The sequence below is a fragment of the Harpia harpyja genome, chromosome 13 (genome assembly GCF_026419915.1).
Source record: "Harpia harpyja isolate bHarHar1 chromosome 13, bHarHar1 primary haplotype, whole genome shotgun sequence".
Taxonomy (NCBI): domain Eukaryota; kingdom Metazoa; phylum Chordata; class Aves; order Accipitriformes; family Accipitridae; genus Harpia; species Harpia harpyja.
This window is the reverse complement of record NC_068952.1, coordinates 15,641,791-15,654,732: the sequence shown is the minus strand read 5'-3', so window position 1 is coordinate 15,654,732 and position 12,942 is coordinate 15,641,791. Positions and strand designations below refer to the sequence as shown.

Sequence of the window (12,942 nt, the reverse complement as noted above, 5' to 3'; positions counted from 1 at the left end):
TAAGATTCTAACCATATAAACTTCTAACTTTTATTCTCTTTAACTCTTGCTTTCTCCTGTTTCTATCTTCCTAATTGCATCTGAATTATCTTCTATGACAAGTTTTTTAAGAGCAACTGAAATAATGAAAAATAACCTTCATTTGAATAATTTTGGTACTATGGTACTTTGCTCCCTTTTACTTTACCCTTCATAATCCTTGGAATGCAAATGGAAATACTCATGGTGCTTTTTTACAATTTTCATATTGGCAATCACTGCACAAGTCAAATGCGTTAGGGACTTTTCCTCTGAAAACGTTAATCTTGAAATTGTCATGAAACAGATAACAAAACACACTGCATCTGCTTATTTTGAAATGTAAAATGACATACCATAAATATGACTGCGAAATGAATAAAAATACAGTGGGACATGGATTTAGCTGTTGGTTTGTAAGACAAAGTCAGGAATGTGTTATGCTTTGGAATATATTGGAAATAGTATTTGGCCTAAAAATCAGTTATTATTCAATTTCCATAATCTGTACAGAAAGTAGAAATATTATTGCATTTATCATGTACACACTCAGTTCCCAGCTGAGCATATACACAAAGAATATCCAAATGGAAGGTTAAAAGCAAACAAATCAATACATACATGAAAATAATCCTGTCTCTTAATCATTTATATTTGTTGAAAATCACTCAAAGCATAAAATAATCACCCTCAGCACTGCAGGAAACAAACTTGGAGACGTTCATGTGAATGTTGAGTATTACTGGACAGCCCATAATGCAACATTTGGGATAGTGCCATATTCAGTCCTTATGGGGTCTGATGAAAAAGAAATTCAGTGGAGGCTGCCCAAGTGGAAATTTAACACAGCTATGGAGTTCTTCTACTAAAATGATTTTTAGTGGTAGGAAAAACATTAACTTTATACCTGATGTTGCACACATATTTTAGGTGAAAAATGTACTTACTATGAAAAGAATGAAGGTCACCAACTTTTCCTATGATGTGAAATGCTAGCTAGGAGCTAAACTTGCAGTAGAATACTGTAATCTTTTATTCAACAAAGGTTTTTTTAGTAAACTCTTCACATACATAGGACTCAAGCTGCATTAAAATAAATGCTTCTACTTAAAACTCAGTTCCACAGCCATCCTAAATTTGGTGTACTAGGGACACTTTCTACATCATTCCTTAAATTCCTGTAAAGACCTCTCCCACTTACAGCAGCAGCTTCTGCTTAAAACTCCAACAAGGTCTCTTTCTTTGCATGTTAAGATCTATAAATATAGACACTACTTGGCAAAATGAAAACAAATAAAAAACCCAAACAAATAAACAATAGTGAATGGATTAGTTTTCTGAAAACATTGTATATTCCTTTGCTCCGCTCCCTTCTTCTCCCCAGGTTCACTAAAAAATTTAAGTTCTGGTAGCTGTACTGCTGAAACACGCTTACAATGCAAATTCCTCAAACTCCTCAACCACCGAGGTTCAAGGATGAGTACTTGCTAGACTTACAAAACCCAGTAAATAGTTTGTTTTTCTAAATTAGAACACATCTATTAGGAAAATATACTGAAAACTTCCCATGTTGATGGTTCATTTATTTGCAGGGGCACTATTAAATAAAATAATTTTGCAAAGGTATTTGATTTCTAGTGTGTAAGAAAGTATTTCAATTAATCCACTGCCCGAATATATTTACAGAAGCACATAGGTTAAAGACACAAATAATGAAAACGGATAGATTCAAGCAAACCCTTATTAAATTCTGGTTTTAGACTAAGTTATAGAACAAATATAAGGGGAAAAATCCACTGGCAGTTTCTGACAAGTCATACACACAGTGTAATAGGATGTAAACTCCTTTTCCTGATTCCCTGTCTTGAAGAGATACCTCTCAAATACATGCAGAGGAGGAAGGCTGGAGAATTACCAACAATTCATTTCTCTTATCTTCTTGTAGATACCACTTGTTTTGTCACAGTATCACTCTCACTCTGTTTTCTACAACAATTACATAGTTTAATACCCATGAGGGTTTTATGTCTGTCACACCATAGTACTGTGATTTCTGTTGCTATTTTGAAGTAGAACACTGTCTGGTGCTATTGTTCAATGTTTTAGTACACACTTCATAGCATAAAGATGATTGCAAACAAAACCACAAATAAAGGCCTGTGCTAATCAAAGTATGAGTGAGAATTATTTGTGTGCTTTGTGAATTTCTTTCCTTCTATAACAGGTAACAAATCTAGAAAGTACCTATAAAGGCTGACATCAGCTGTATTCTCCTCTTGTCATTAGTATCAGGATGCCCATCAAGTACTGGCCAATCAGGTTTTCATTATTCACTTTGCTATTTCCCAAATATATTTTTCAGTAACAAATGCATGCAGTTTAATTTCAAACTAGTGTATCTTTCCTTTTACAAATACTGAGAAATGTTTGTATAATTTCAAAAATAAAAATATGTGAAAAATAACCACTGGTTTGTTACAAATGAAACCAACATATGAATAAATACAGCTAAGACTTTAGTGCCCATTTTGAAAATTGTTGGGTTTCAACTGTGCAAGACTGATAAATTTGCAGATGAATATGGTGTAATTTTGTTGAGCTCTGACCAGTCTTTGATGCATGTCCCAACAGAATTCCAGTTTATGAATGAAAGATTCATCTTAAAAAGTCAAAGACGAAGTGAGAAGAAGGATCATTTTTCATGAAGTCTGCTAATGCTCTGCTCTGGAGAGTAATATATCAAATTATCCCAACTGAATACTTTTGGACCTGTGGTCTTCAAAAGAAAATATTTCTCCCATTTTTACCTCCTGTAAACACTTCACTTTTTCTAAAATTTCTGAGAAAGCTAAGGTAAACTAAAACAAGAGGGCAGTAACGTCACAAGTTCTTAAGATTTTTTAGCTATTTTGGAGTTGAGTTTCTCACAGATGAGAGAGAATAAGTGATTTTCCTTTGAATTCTTTGTTTCGGGCACAGTGCTGAAGATTTGTGATTTTATCCCTCTTATTCTGTTTCTTTTTAAATGCAGGCTTCTGAAATTATACGATTATGCATACATTTCTATTAATTTAAGAGGATATTTCTAGCAGTTAAGAGCCTGTAAATGCAAACGGTAAACGAACAAAGTGAAAAGTCAAATAGAAAACATTCAAACTTCTAAAATCTTTTTAACTCAGATAGTTTTGTGAAGTGCTGTTCATGGATCTTAACTTTTTGGTTGCCAAAACTATAATCATCAGCAGCTGCATAAAACATGGTAGTTACAGCTGCTGGGAAGTCCCTAGAAAAGTCATGTCCAGTGTTTAGCCACTTGACTTCCATCCTTAAATGTAGTGATCCAAATGGGGTGAAGAGACAGAAGAGATATATGACATCTAACAGACCCGACTGTGTAAGCATCCAACAATCTTTTGAGTGTTATAGCAGACAGTACTGTACTCTTTGATGTAAGTTCTCCTCCAAGACTGATGATGATGATTTATTAACTCATCTGTGGGCCTTGCTAACTGGAATGAAGGACCGAGTAGTTTTCCTTTTTTTTTAATTTTTAAATGAAATTTCAAAGGATGGCATTTGTACAGCTGGTTGTTCTTTCAAAACCCAATATTCTGCAGTACCTGTTCAATGAGAGTTTGTCATACAGAAAAATTGCAGGATTGATAAAACAATTGAGAGTTTTCAACTACACTGCCTTCTAACAGTAATATTTTTAGTCATGCCAAAGCAGAGCTATTTGGAGTACTAACTGTAAAAATATGATTCCAGTGGAACTTGGTATTATTCAACAATGATTTTACATTGCTGTAAATTTTCATGTTCACTTTAATAAAAAAGACCTACTTAATGAAAAAAGTCTAATCCAGAAAATATGAAACTTCTTTATTCCATTTTTTTCCATCTCAAATTGAGGTTTTATACCTCCATAGAAGAGATAAGGGCACGAACAGATAAAATGAATAGTAAAAAATTGCCAAATGATATTCAGTCAAAAACTGGATGATATAGTTGAACCAACTATTGATTTCTAAGTCTGATGTCTGTAGTAAGCAAATTAGTGGAAACTATAAGAGCAGAATTAGGCAGCATGTGGATAAGTATGACAGACAAGGGAAGAGTCAAAGAGGCCCTTATAAAGAGGTGTGTTGGCTCACAAAGGTATTGAACTTCTTTGAGGGGATCACCAAGGCTGCAGATAGGGTGGATCTGGTTTATATAATTATTTGGATTTTGGAAAGTGTTTACAGGGAACAAACAGCCATGGGGTAAGAGAGAACGTCCCTCCATGAATTAAAAAACTGGCTCAATAAAAATAGTAGGTTATTGATTACTTCACACAGTGACCGGCAGCTGTCAATGGAGATCTGCAGAGATTGTTTGGGGTGCACGCTGTTCAATGTAGACATTTGGTAATGAGCACTGGACAAGGATTTTGATGGTATTTTGTTATTCAGGATAATAGAAGCTTTCTGACAAGAAAGATTTACAAAAAGGTCCTTACAAGATTTAGTGACCAGTCAATAAAATAACAAATGACACATAATATAGAAATCTAAAGTACTTTGAGAAAGATCCTGGAATTAACATAGGTATCTCCATGAAAACATACTTGGTGGTTAATTTAGCTGTCAAAGAAAACAAAGTATTAAGCATTGTTAGGAAAGGACCGGAGCACATAACTTTGTACATCATCCACTGCTCTTCATAAATACAAAAACATATGTTTCTTTCTGATTTAATACTGTTTAGTTCTTGTCCCCACCGAAATATAGTAAAATGAAAATGATTGAGAGGGGGCTAAATGTGGATGCTAAATGTATTTATGGCTCCAAAGGGAGAAGAGATTAACAAAATTCACAAAAGAGAAGCACTAACATAAATGCATAAAATAAAGGTATTGTCACTCTAACATACTATAAAATGATCTGAATTTTATTTTTGTTTTGCAGGGGGAGCAAGTAATGGAAAATTTAGCTCTAGGGTAGTTTTGACAAAATAACTTTTTTATGAGAAATTAATTGAAGTGAATATTAATGGTGACATAGTTCCTTCCAATGATTCTCTAAAATGTTTTGTCCCCTGTACTCTTTTAATTGCCTTGTTCTGTCAAAATGTTACCAGGTAAATACAATGGTGGTTTTTTTATATTTCATATATGGGCTCAATTATGGTTGACTGTTGGGATACACATATTTGAACATACCAAGTGAAATGTTTCTCTATTGCAAAACAAAGTATATATTTAAACAATATTCTTCAAATTAAATTATATAATACTTTTCAACTTCCCGGGTCCCTAGACTCAGATGACTAGCCATAGTTGGAGATGTCTTACTATAGGAAAAGGAAGTCTCGTAAATTATATGAGTCAGTAAGGAATACTGGGGAGAATAATACTTTGGATTTTCTCCCCAGTGATTTCTGTGTGTTAAATCAGATCTTAAATACTTAGGAAAATGTGTTAAACATTAACTTAGACATTGTAAAAGTGAGTACTGGATACATATTTTTCTCTGCAGGAGAGTTGCCAGTGTGCTCTTATTTGAAAATAAACATTTCTTGCTGGCAAAAATGATGTGTGAAATTCTTTCACAACATTAAAAGATACCTGTTTTCCATATATTTTGTTTTAAAATGCTTTTTTTTTCCTCCTGAAAAAATCCCAGCACTTGTAATCTCAAACCGTGACATGTGATCAGCCCCCATCATCAAATAAAATCATTTATACAGCATTAAAATTCATACCATGAGACCTACCTTTTCTGCTAACAATTCTCTGATCTTGCTTGCCTGGAGACGAAATTTCATTAACTGTGACTCCAGAGTTAAACATCTTTCCTTCCAGTTTACAGTACCTTCTGGCTCTGAAAGCTCAGCCATATTTATGCTGGAAAAAGAAAGGGAAAAAAAATCCCCATGTCAAATTGAGTCTGTATTTAAAGTCTGACTTTTTATTAATATACATAATAACTTATTTTATATAAATCTCAAGAATGCCCCCAAACTTGGTACATGTACAGCTTCATAAAACTTAGTAAAAGTACATTAGTCTACAAAGGCCCTTATAACTGGGAGCTTTCCGAAATCTGTGTTGATAATATTTAGGTTTATCATATTTTAATTTCTTCAATTATTTTGGGGCTGCAATATGTTTTCCTTGATAAGCAGAGACACATCACACATTTTAATCTTCAGTTACTGTATATGTCCTTTCTTACATAGAAGAGGCTTGTAGAGAACTGAGCTTTTGCTAAGAAAATACCTTATATAGATATAACTACCTGTGAGTTAGTAGCACATTTGGTTTTATGCAATTTTAATGTTTGGCAGATGACTCTTCAAAAAGTGTTTTAAAATTCTTATGCTTAATCAAATTGCCTTTAAAATTTAATATCCTCAATGAGATGCAAGGGGGAGATTATGGTTCCAAATGTAAAGGCAGGTGAGTAAATGGTCCCTAATGGATCTCCCACATGAAAAACAACCCCTTTACATGAGCTGTTGCAGATCTCAGGACATCCTGGTTCATGCATGTTTCAGGTTCAGATCTGTGCTTTTATCTACATTTAACTGCTCACGCCTTCTGGAAATTAATCTCAGTGCCCTTTTGGACAAGCACTGCTGGAAAAATTATGCAGGATGAGAGCTGGCTCATCATGGTTTGAGTCTGAGAAGCCAAGAAAATCATCTGTGTGTAAGCAGAAGGACTGGGCTCTGTTGTATTCCAACTATTTGTAGACAGCTTAATAAAGATGAAGTAGATGGCTGAATGTAACCATTCAGTCCAAGAAGCTCCCTTGCAAGCAAAGGCCCTGGCCTTTGCAAGGCTCTGAGCATGTAGGTTTGGCTTTGAAAATAAAGCTTGACTTTCCCCTAAGTATTCAGTTTCTCTCTGAAATAACAAACAGCCACAAAAACAACATTCAGGGGAAGGCAGCTGAAGATCACAACAAACAAAAAATTACCAGTCATAAGGTTATGCTCTATGTTTGTCACCTTTGTCATGGACAATGAGACACTGACAAGGAAAGGCAAGTAGCAACCATTTTCAGTGTGATGAAGGAGGCTGGCACAGGAAAATCATGCATAACGTAGATCTCTATAATGCAATTCCTGACCCACTTAGCATGGATTAATAAGCAACATCTCTGAGAGCCCCCCCCTCCCCATGACTACTCCAGTCCTTCAAAAGCCCAGGTTCAAGCACTCCCTTTCCTCCCACTGTCAGAGGCGGCAGCCCCAGTTCCCCTCTTTCCCCAAGCTCTCATCACCTAGAGGGGAAGGACCTACAGATTCATCTTTTCCACTGTTCCTGACACCAGGAAGAAAAAAGGAAAAGGCAAAGCATCACAAGAGAGACCAAAGTCATGAGTAGTATTGCAAAAAGTCCTCACATTTTCTTCAATACATTAATATTTTCTAATTCTCTTCTAAATTTTCAATGTCTCAGATTACTTTCAAGCTCATCATAGCTAAGCAGGTGAAAAACTCTGTCTCAAAACTTTCCTTCCTTTCACATACCCTAATTTTTTATTCCTTTCATTCCATATCTTAAGTTAGAAGAAGAGGATCACCACAATCACTTGTCTGAAGGTAACTGCTCCATTCTTGACTCTCTCTTCCTCTCGGTCCTGCACGCTATGATTCCAGCTGTTAAGCCTGAGGTTCCAACCACCCCTATTCAGGAACCCCCCCACTCAGGAATCCCCATGGAATTGCTAGGATTTAAGCACGTTATTAAAATAGTTTCCTGAGCCGATCCTACAACACCTGAATTCTAAACTTTAGGCATACAATAATTTTGACTGCAAGCCTTCTGGGTGACTGGTGTCTTTTACCATTTCCCTCCATCTTTTAATCCCTGGACTGTCAGGGAACCAGGTTGCTCACCATCGTCCTGTCCCTAATCCTCGCTCCTCTCTCCTTGTGCAGAGTCCCCATGTTCAAGGGAGGAAGGTGGCACTTCCAAGCAGCAGCTTCTCCTGCTTTACAGAGGAAGCAGAAGTTTCACCTGCAGATTGATTTGGACAGACAGCCTGGATTCTGCTCTCCTAAGTAACAAGGAATGGGAATTTCCTATTAGACTGTCTATTTAGGATTTTTTACAATGTTTTTCCTTTTTGACTAATTACAGCTACGTAAGACAAGAGATGAACTCAGCCAACATCTGGTTAACAGTAGGATATTTCAGTGTTTGTGGTAGTGAAAACACAAACAGATCAAGTAGTGAAAGAATTTTTGCTTTTTGGTAGGGCACAATATTACAGGGTGGAGTTAAAAATGTTTGTCTTTCAACAGACAAAACATTTGAGTAGATGGATTTCTGGCAGCAAACAATGTGTCCAGCCAAGTAGTTTCTCAACGTCCAAGCTAACTAATATTCTACTGTATAAACATTACAGATAAAAAGTTTGAAAAGAACTCTTTTTATTGTGGGTTGTTTGTTAGAGATTATAATAATTTGCTTCATATTTTCCAACAAGCCAATGGGTTCTGGAAATATTTACAGGCACATAATACACTGTTTACAATTGTGGAGTGAATGATCTTACTTTGAATCAATGACTTCCTGTTTCTTGTTTGATTCCCCAAGGGAGGAAAAAAATGAGTTCATCTCTCTTGGCTTAATAGAGTACTCTGAATCAGCACTCAAACCTACACAGAGTCCTCCCCTTCTTCCTGCTCCAGTTCCCACCGTAAAGCCCTCCGTTTTCCCTAAGTCTTTAAAAATAAGATCTTTTGAAAAGTAAACTAAAAAAGCACACATTAAAAGTGGTAAGTTCTAATTATGCCATCAAAAATTAACTGAGACAAGTTTGACAAGTCTGGAAAGATTAAATTTGTCTTTTTCATTTTTTAAGTTTATAAACTTCTTCATAGGCTTCAAGAAGTCAGAATGTCACATTCTCCCCAAAGGGATTGATATAATTTCCTTTTCTTTGCTGTCTGCTTGGAAATTTTCAAAATACATTTCAAGGAGGAAGGAGGGAACAATGTTGTAGCTTTTTGAAACACGTTAAAAATTTACATGTTCCTTATCGCACTGTCAGTGTTTTCCTCTGCTTTTAACAAAATGCTGTGTTTAACTAAACACTTTATATTCTGTCTGTATGTTCTGTATGTCCTTTCTCTGTTGGAGAAAGCTTGGTAAGTCCTTCTCTTTCGACAGGAGTGGGTTTGCACGGTACATGGTGGGCTCCCTACACCATCCTAAAATGTTCACCAGCCCAAATGCATTTGGACCATACCTCTCGAATTTCAGGCCCCTTTCTTCCACCCTTTTCACCCAAACTCAGCACTTTCAAATAGTTTTGGATCCATAAATGTTGGACTGGAGAAAGGAAATGATGAGGCACAAAGTGGACCTGTTTGGGAATCAAGGAAGTCATTCTCAGGTTTGTTGCTGGCAGGGCCCTTACTCATGTCGAAACACTGGTAACTTTATTTTCCATTTGACTAATTTTGCATAATTCTGTGCTCAAACTGTAGCCTAAACTATTAAGAACTTCCTTCAAAATCTGATTTACAAATGGTTTTTCTGCTGCTTCCTAGCTATTGACGAGGTTGTTCCCATGAAGCAACACGTCAGCCAGGGCTCCCCCACTCCAGCACCAGGTGCAGACCCCGGCAAACCCTCCTGACTTCAGGGGCCAGGCTGCCGCCTCCCAGCTCATTACGGAGCCACTGCCTGCGCGGCTTCCCAGGGAAGTGGCACAACCCATGGCTCATCTGCAGAGCAGTGTCAAATGCGTGCAGCAAACGACATTAAAGCACAGATCATTTTACGTCCCTTTTCCCGATGACAGCGATTTTAAAGGTTGCAGTGTGACATCACGTTAGGTACAAATGTTTAACTTCTATGTGACATTCTGAAAGCTGGCGGTGTAGATTTTTTTAAAATATCTTGATTTTGCATGTTTGTTTGGAAGTTGTGTTCTTCTCGCTCTTGTTTCGGGGGGGGGGGATAGTGGGGATAGTGGCAATGGCACTGCCAACCGGACGAGAGGAGCCTGGACCTTAAGGACCCTAAAGCGACCTCAAGCTCATCAGCCTTCTGCTGCGGGGACACCGCCTGACGCACCCCCCCGGGTACTGCACTCAACGACACCGCGGTGACCTAACAGAACGTCACCCTCCACCGTGACGGCGCGGCGTGACGCCATCCGACGCCCGACGTAGCCACCCGGGGGCACCGGGCCGGCTGTCCCGCCGCGCGCCGCCGCCGCCCCGCCGGGGAACAGCCGGGCACCGGCCCGGGGGCCGGCCCGGGCGCTGCCGCCCGCCCGGCGCGGCCCGCTCGCAAAGGGAGGGAAAGAAAGGGGCAAGGAAAGGGAGGTCAAACCTGGCCAGCCGTGGCTCGCCGCGCTGCCGCGCCGGGCGCCGTCCGCGCTGTGGGCGCTGCGGGGCCGCGGCTGCCCGCGCCCCTCGGCGCCCGCCCCACCATCCCCGCGGCGAGCGGCGCGGGCGCCTGAGCGACGGCCGCGACGGCCACTGAGGAGCGGGGGGCCGCCCCCGGCGGGGCGTCCGGGCGGGGCCTGCGCGGCTCGGCGGCAGCGGCGGCGGGGGCGGGGGGTGCTCGGCGCCGGGGGGGCCCGGCCTCGTAGGTCTGCCGGCGGGGTGGGCTGCCGGGGCCCCTGTCCCGCCGCTGCTTCCTCAGACGGCCGCTGGTTGCGGGCCGCCGCCTCACCCGCGTGCTCTGGCCCCGACGGGGTGCCGGGGCGGGAGGGCCCGGGCGGAGGGCGGCTGGCCGGAGCCGCCGGGCCGCCCTCCCGAACCGCGGCGCGGCACGGCCCGGTCTGTGCGGGGAAGGCTGGCGGGAGCCTGGCGGCTCTGCCAGGCGGAGGGGATCCGGGTGGGTGCTGCGCGGGATCGGCCGCAGCCCAAGCTTGGCCTCCCTCCGCTCCCCTCGTCGGAAGGGACGGCCATGCCTTGACCCCCTCCCCATCCCAGTTTTTTAAGTTCGTTTGTGAAGCAGGAATTGACCTTGCGTCGGTTTCTGAAGGGGAGACTAGCTAGGAGGAAGCATCCACTTGTCGTGAAGCTCGTCACCTCCAACACTGGAGCTTACTGCAGTTTAAATTTCACCTTTTGTGGAAGGTCATTTGTTAAGTGTAAACCGGAGGGTTGGAACCGTGCAGTCACGGGGGCAGTGGTGGGGATACTGTGGGATGAACGGGTCTCGCAGAGCTGCTGTGTCCAATAGGTAAAGACACACTTTGCATTTTAGTACTACAGAGGGTGAAGCAGCAGGTGCAAGTGCTGGTGAGTCATGTTGGCAGCAGGCTCTGTGTCCCCTCCGGCTGAAAAGACCTGTGAGTATGTCTCCAGTAACCAGCCATCTCTGTCTCTTCTAAAAGACTGCCACAAGTATTAAAAAGTATTTGGAAAAAGTAATCAGTGTGTTGCTTGTCTGGCACGTACAGGGGTCTTCCTCATGTACACGTCGATTTGGACTGAGATTTAGGGATTGTATTTTGTTTGGATTATGATTTAGGGAGGCAAAACGTTTTACAGGTTCTTGTGGCGCATAAACAAACCACACCACCATTTTTCTGGCGCTTATTTCTAGTGTAGGTGTGCAGTCGTCTTGTGTAAACTGCTCTTTCACAATCGTCTGTGAGTCAGTAAAAGTGCAATTTTTTTTATTTGAAAAATAAAAAAGGTCTTAAAAGCTCAAATATTCCTCATCTGGTTATACACACAGTTTCATTTTTTCCTATTCAGTTCAGCACAGCCTCCAATTTTCCACTTGCAGTGACCTTAAAGTATTGAAACAACTTCACTGAAACTGCTTCATTTGCTGGTGCTTTCTGAAGGGCTCGTGTTTTTTAAACACTCGTCGCTGAAAAACGTATTAAAAACTTGATTGCTGGTATAGCAAGAAGTGAATTGTTTTCTACCCCATACCTCCTGTCTAGAGTGTTCAAGCTACATTAAAAACAAATCCACTGAAAAAAAAATGTTTAGATTAAAAGATGTAGCCAAAAGAATAAAAATCATTTGGTTCCTAACAAATGGTATACAAAATGATTTAGCGTTGGTGTTTGATGAAAACTTTGGCCATACCGTTTCCTTGAATAGTGACACGTTCTCTCTAGATAGACCCAAGAGTGCAGAGAGCGTTTGAATGTAGAGTGCTCTGAGCTAAGGAAAAGCGAAGCCTACATGAATGACATGCTTAGACCGCAAGAGGGAGAGCAAAGCCTGTTCACTACATGAGCGTTTCTTTGAGAGTTTGTTTTGTGGATTGACATTTTCTTTGGTCTCAGATAATAAAAATGCTCTGCAGTCACGCAGCTCTCGATACTCATGTGTAAAGAGGCATGAAAAAATACTCTGGAGGAAGAAATAGGGATATTCAGGATTTTCTCTCAACTACCCTTATCTGTAAAGTCTGTAGAGGTGGCTAGAATCTGTGTTCAGTTACTGAAGGGAATAAAATTACCAGTAGAACAACTGGGAGGCATAGAACAAAATACAACTTTATTTTGTAATTGGAATGCAAGAGGGAAGGCCATAGATCTTCCTGTCACAGAAAACTACTGTACATGGATGCGCGGTCTCAGGAAGAGAGTTGTTTCTCCTTGCTGTTGTCACTGATGGAAGTTACATACAAGCAGTAATAAATCCGAGGTGGAGTCTTGCAAATATGTGCAGAAAATGCAAAAAAGTGGTGCACAGTACGTTGTAGAAGCAAACTGCAAGACCAGGTATTTGCACCTTGGAATGATCATCTGTTAGCTGGGTCACTACAGAAGTAAAGCAAAAGCAAAACACCATTAAATACTTGCCTCTCTAATGTGGACTAAATATTAGCATCTAGGTGTGGGCTGAAGATGTGTGTGTTGTGTGGTTTTTACTGTTCATAATTGACTTCAATGCAAGAAAGTAAGTTCTAAGTTTCTGGTTGTCTTACTAAACAAT

The 12,942-nt window shown here is 40.3% G+C and overlaps 1 protein-coding gene across 3 annotated transcripts in view; it reads right to left on the bottom strand.

Moving 5' to 3' along the window:
* PLEKHH2 (pleckstrin homology, MyTH4 and FERM domain containing H2) overlaps positions 1-10,478 on the bottom strand; it is a 64,049-nt gene extending 53,571 nt beyond the window's left edge. Inside the window, exons 1-3 of one of the 3 annotated variants that reach the window (XM_052806117.1) lie at positions 10,361-10,478; positions 9,267-9,383; positions 5,776-5,905 (exon numbers count right to left, since the gene is read on the bottom strand). In XM_052806117.1, the coding sequence (XP_052662077.1) occupies positions 5,776-5,898 (123 nt within the window). In that variant the 5' untranslated portion in view covers positions 5,899-5,905; positions 9,267-9,383; positions 10,361-10,478. Of the gene's footprint in view, positions 1-5,775; positions 5,906-9,266; positions 9,653-10,360 lie in introns of those variants that run through there. The other 2 variants (XM_052806116.1, XM_052806118.1) reach the window with 2 other exon arrangements.
* Positions 10,479-12,942: the final 2,464 nt, after the last annotated feature.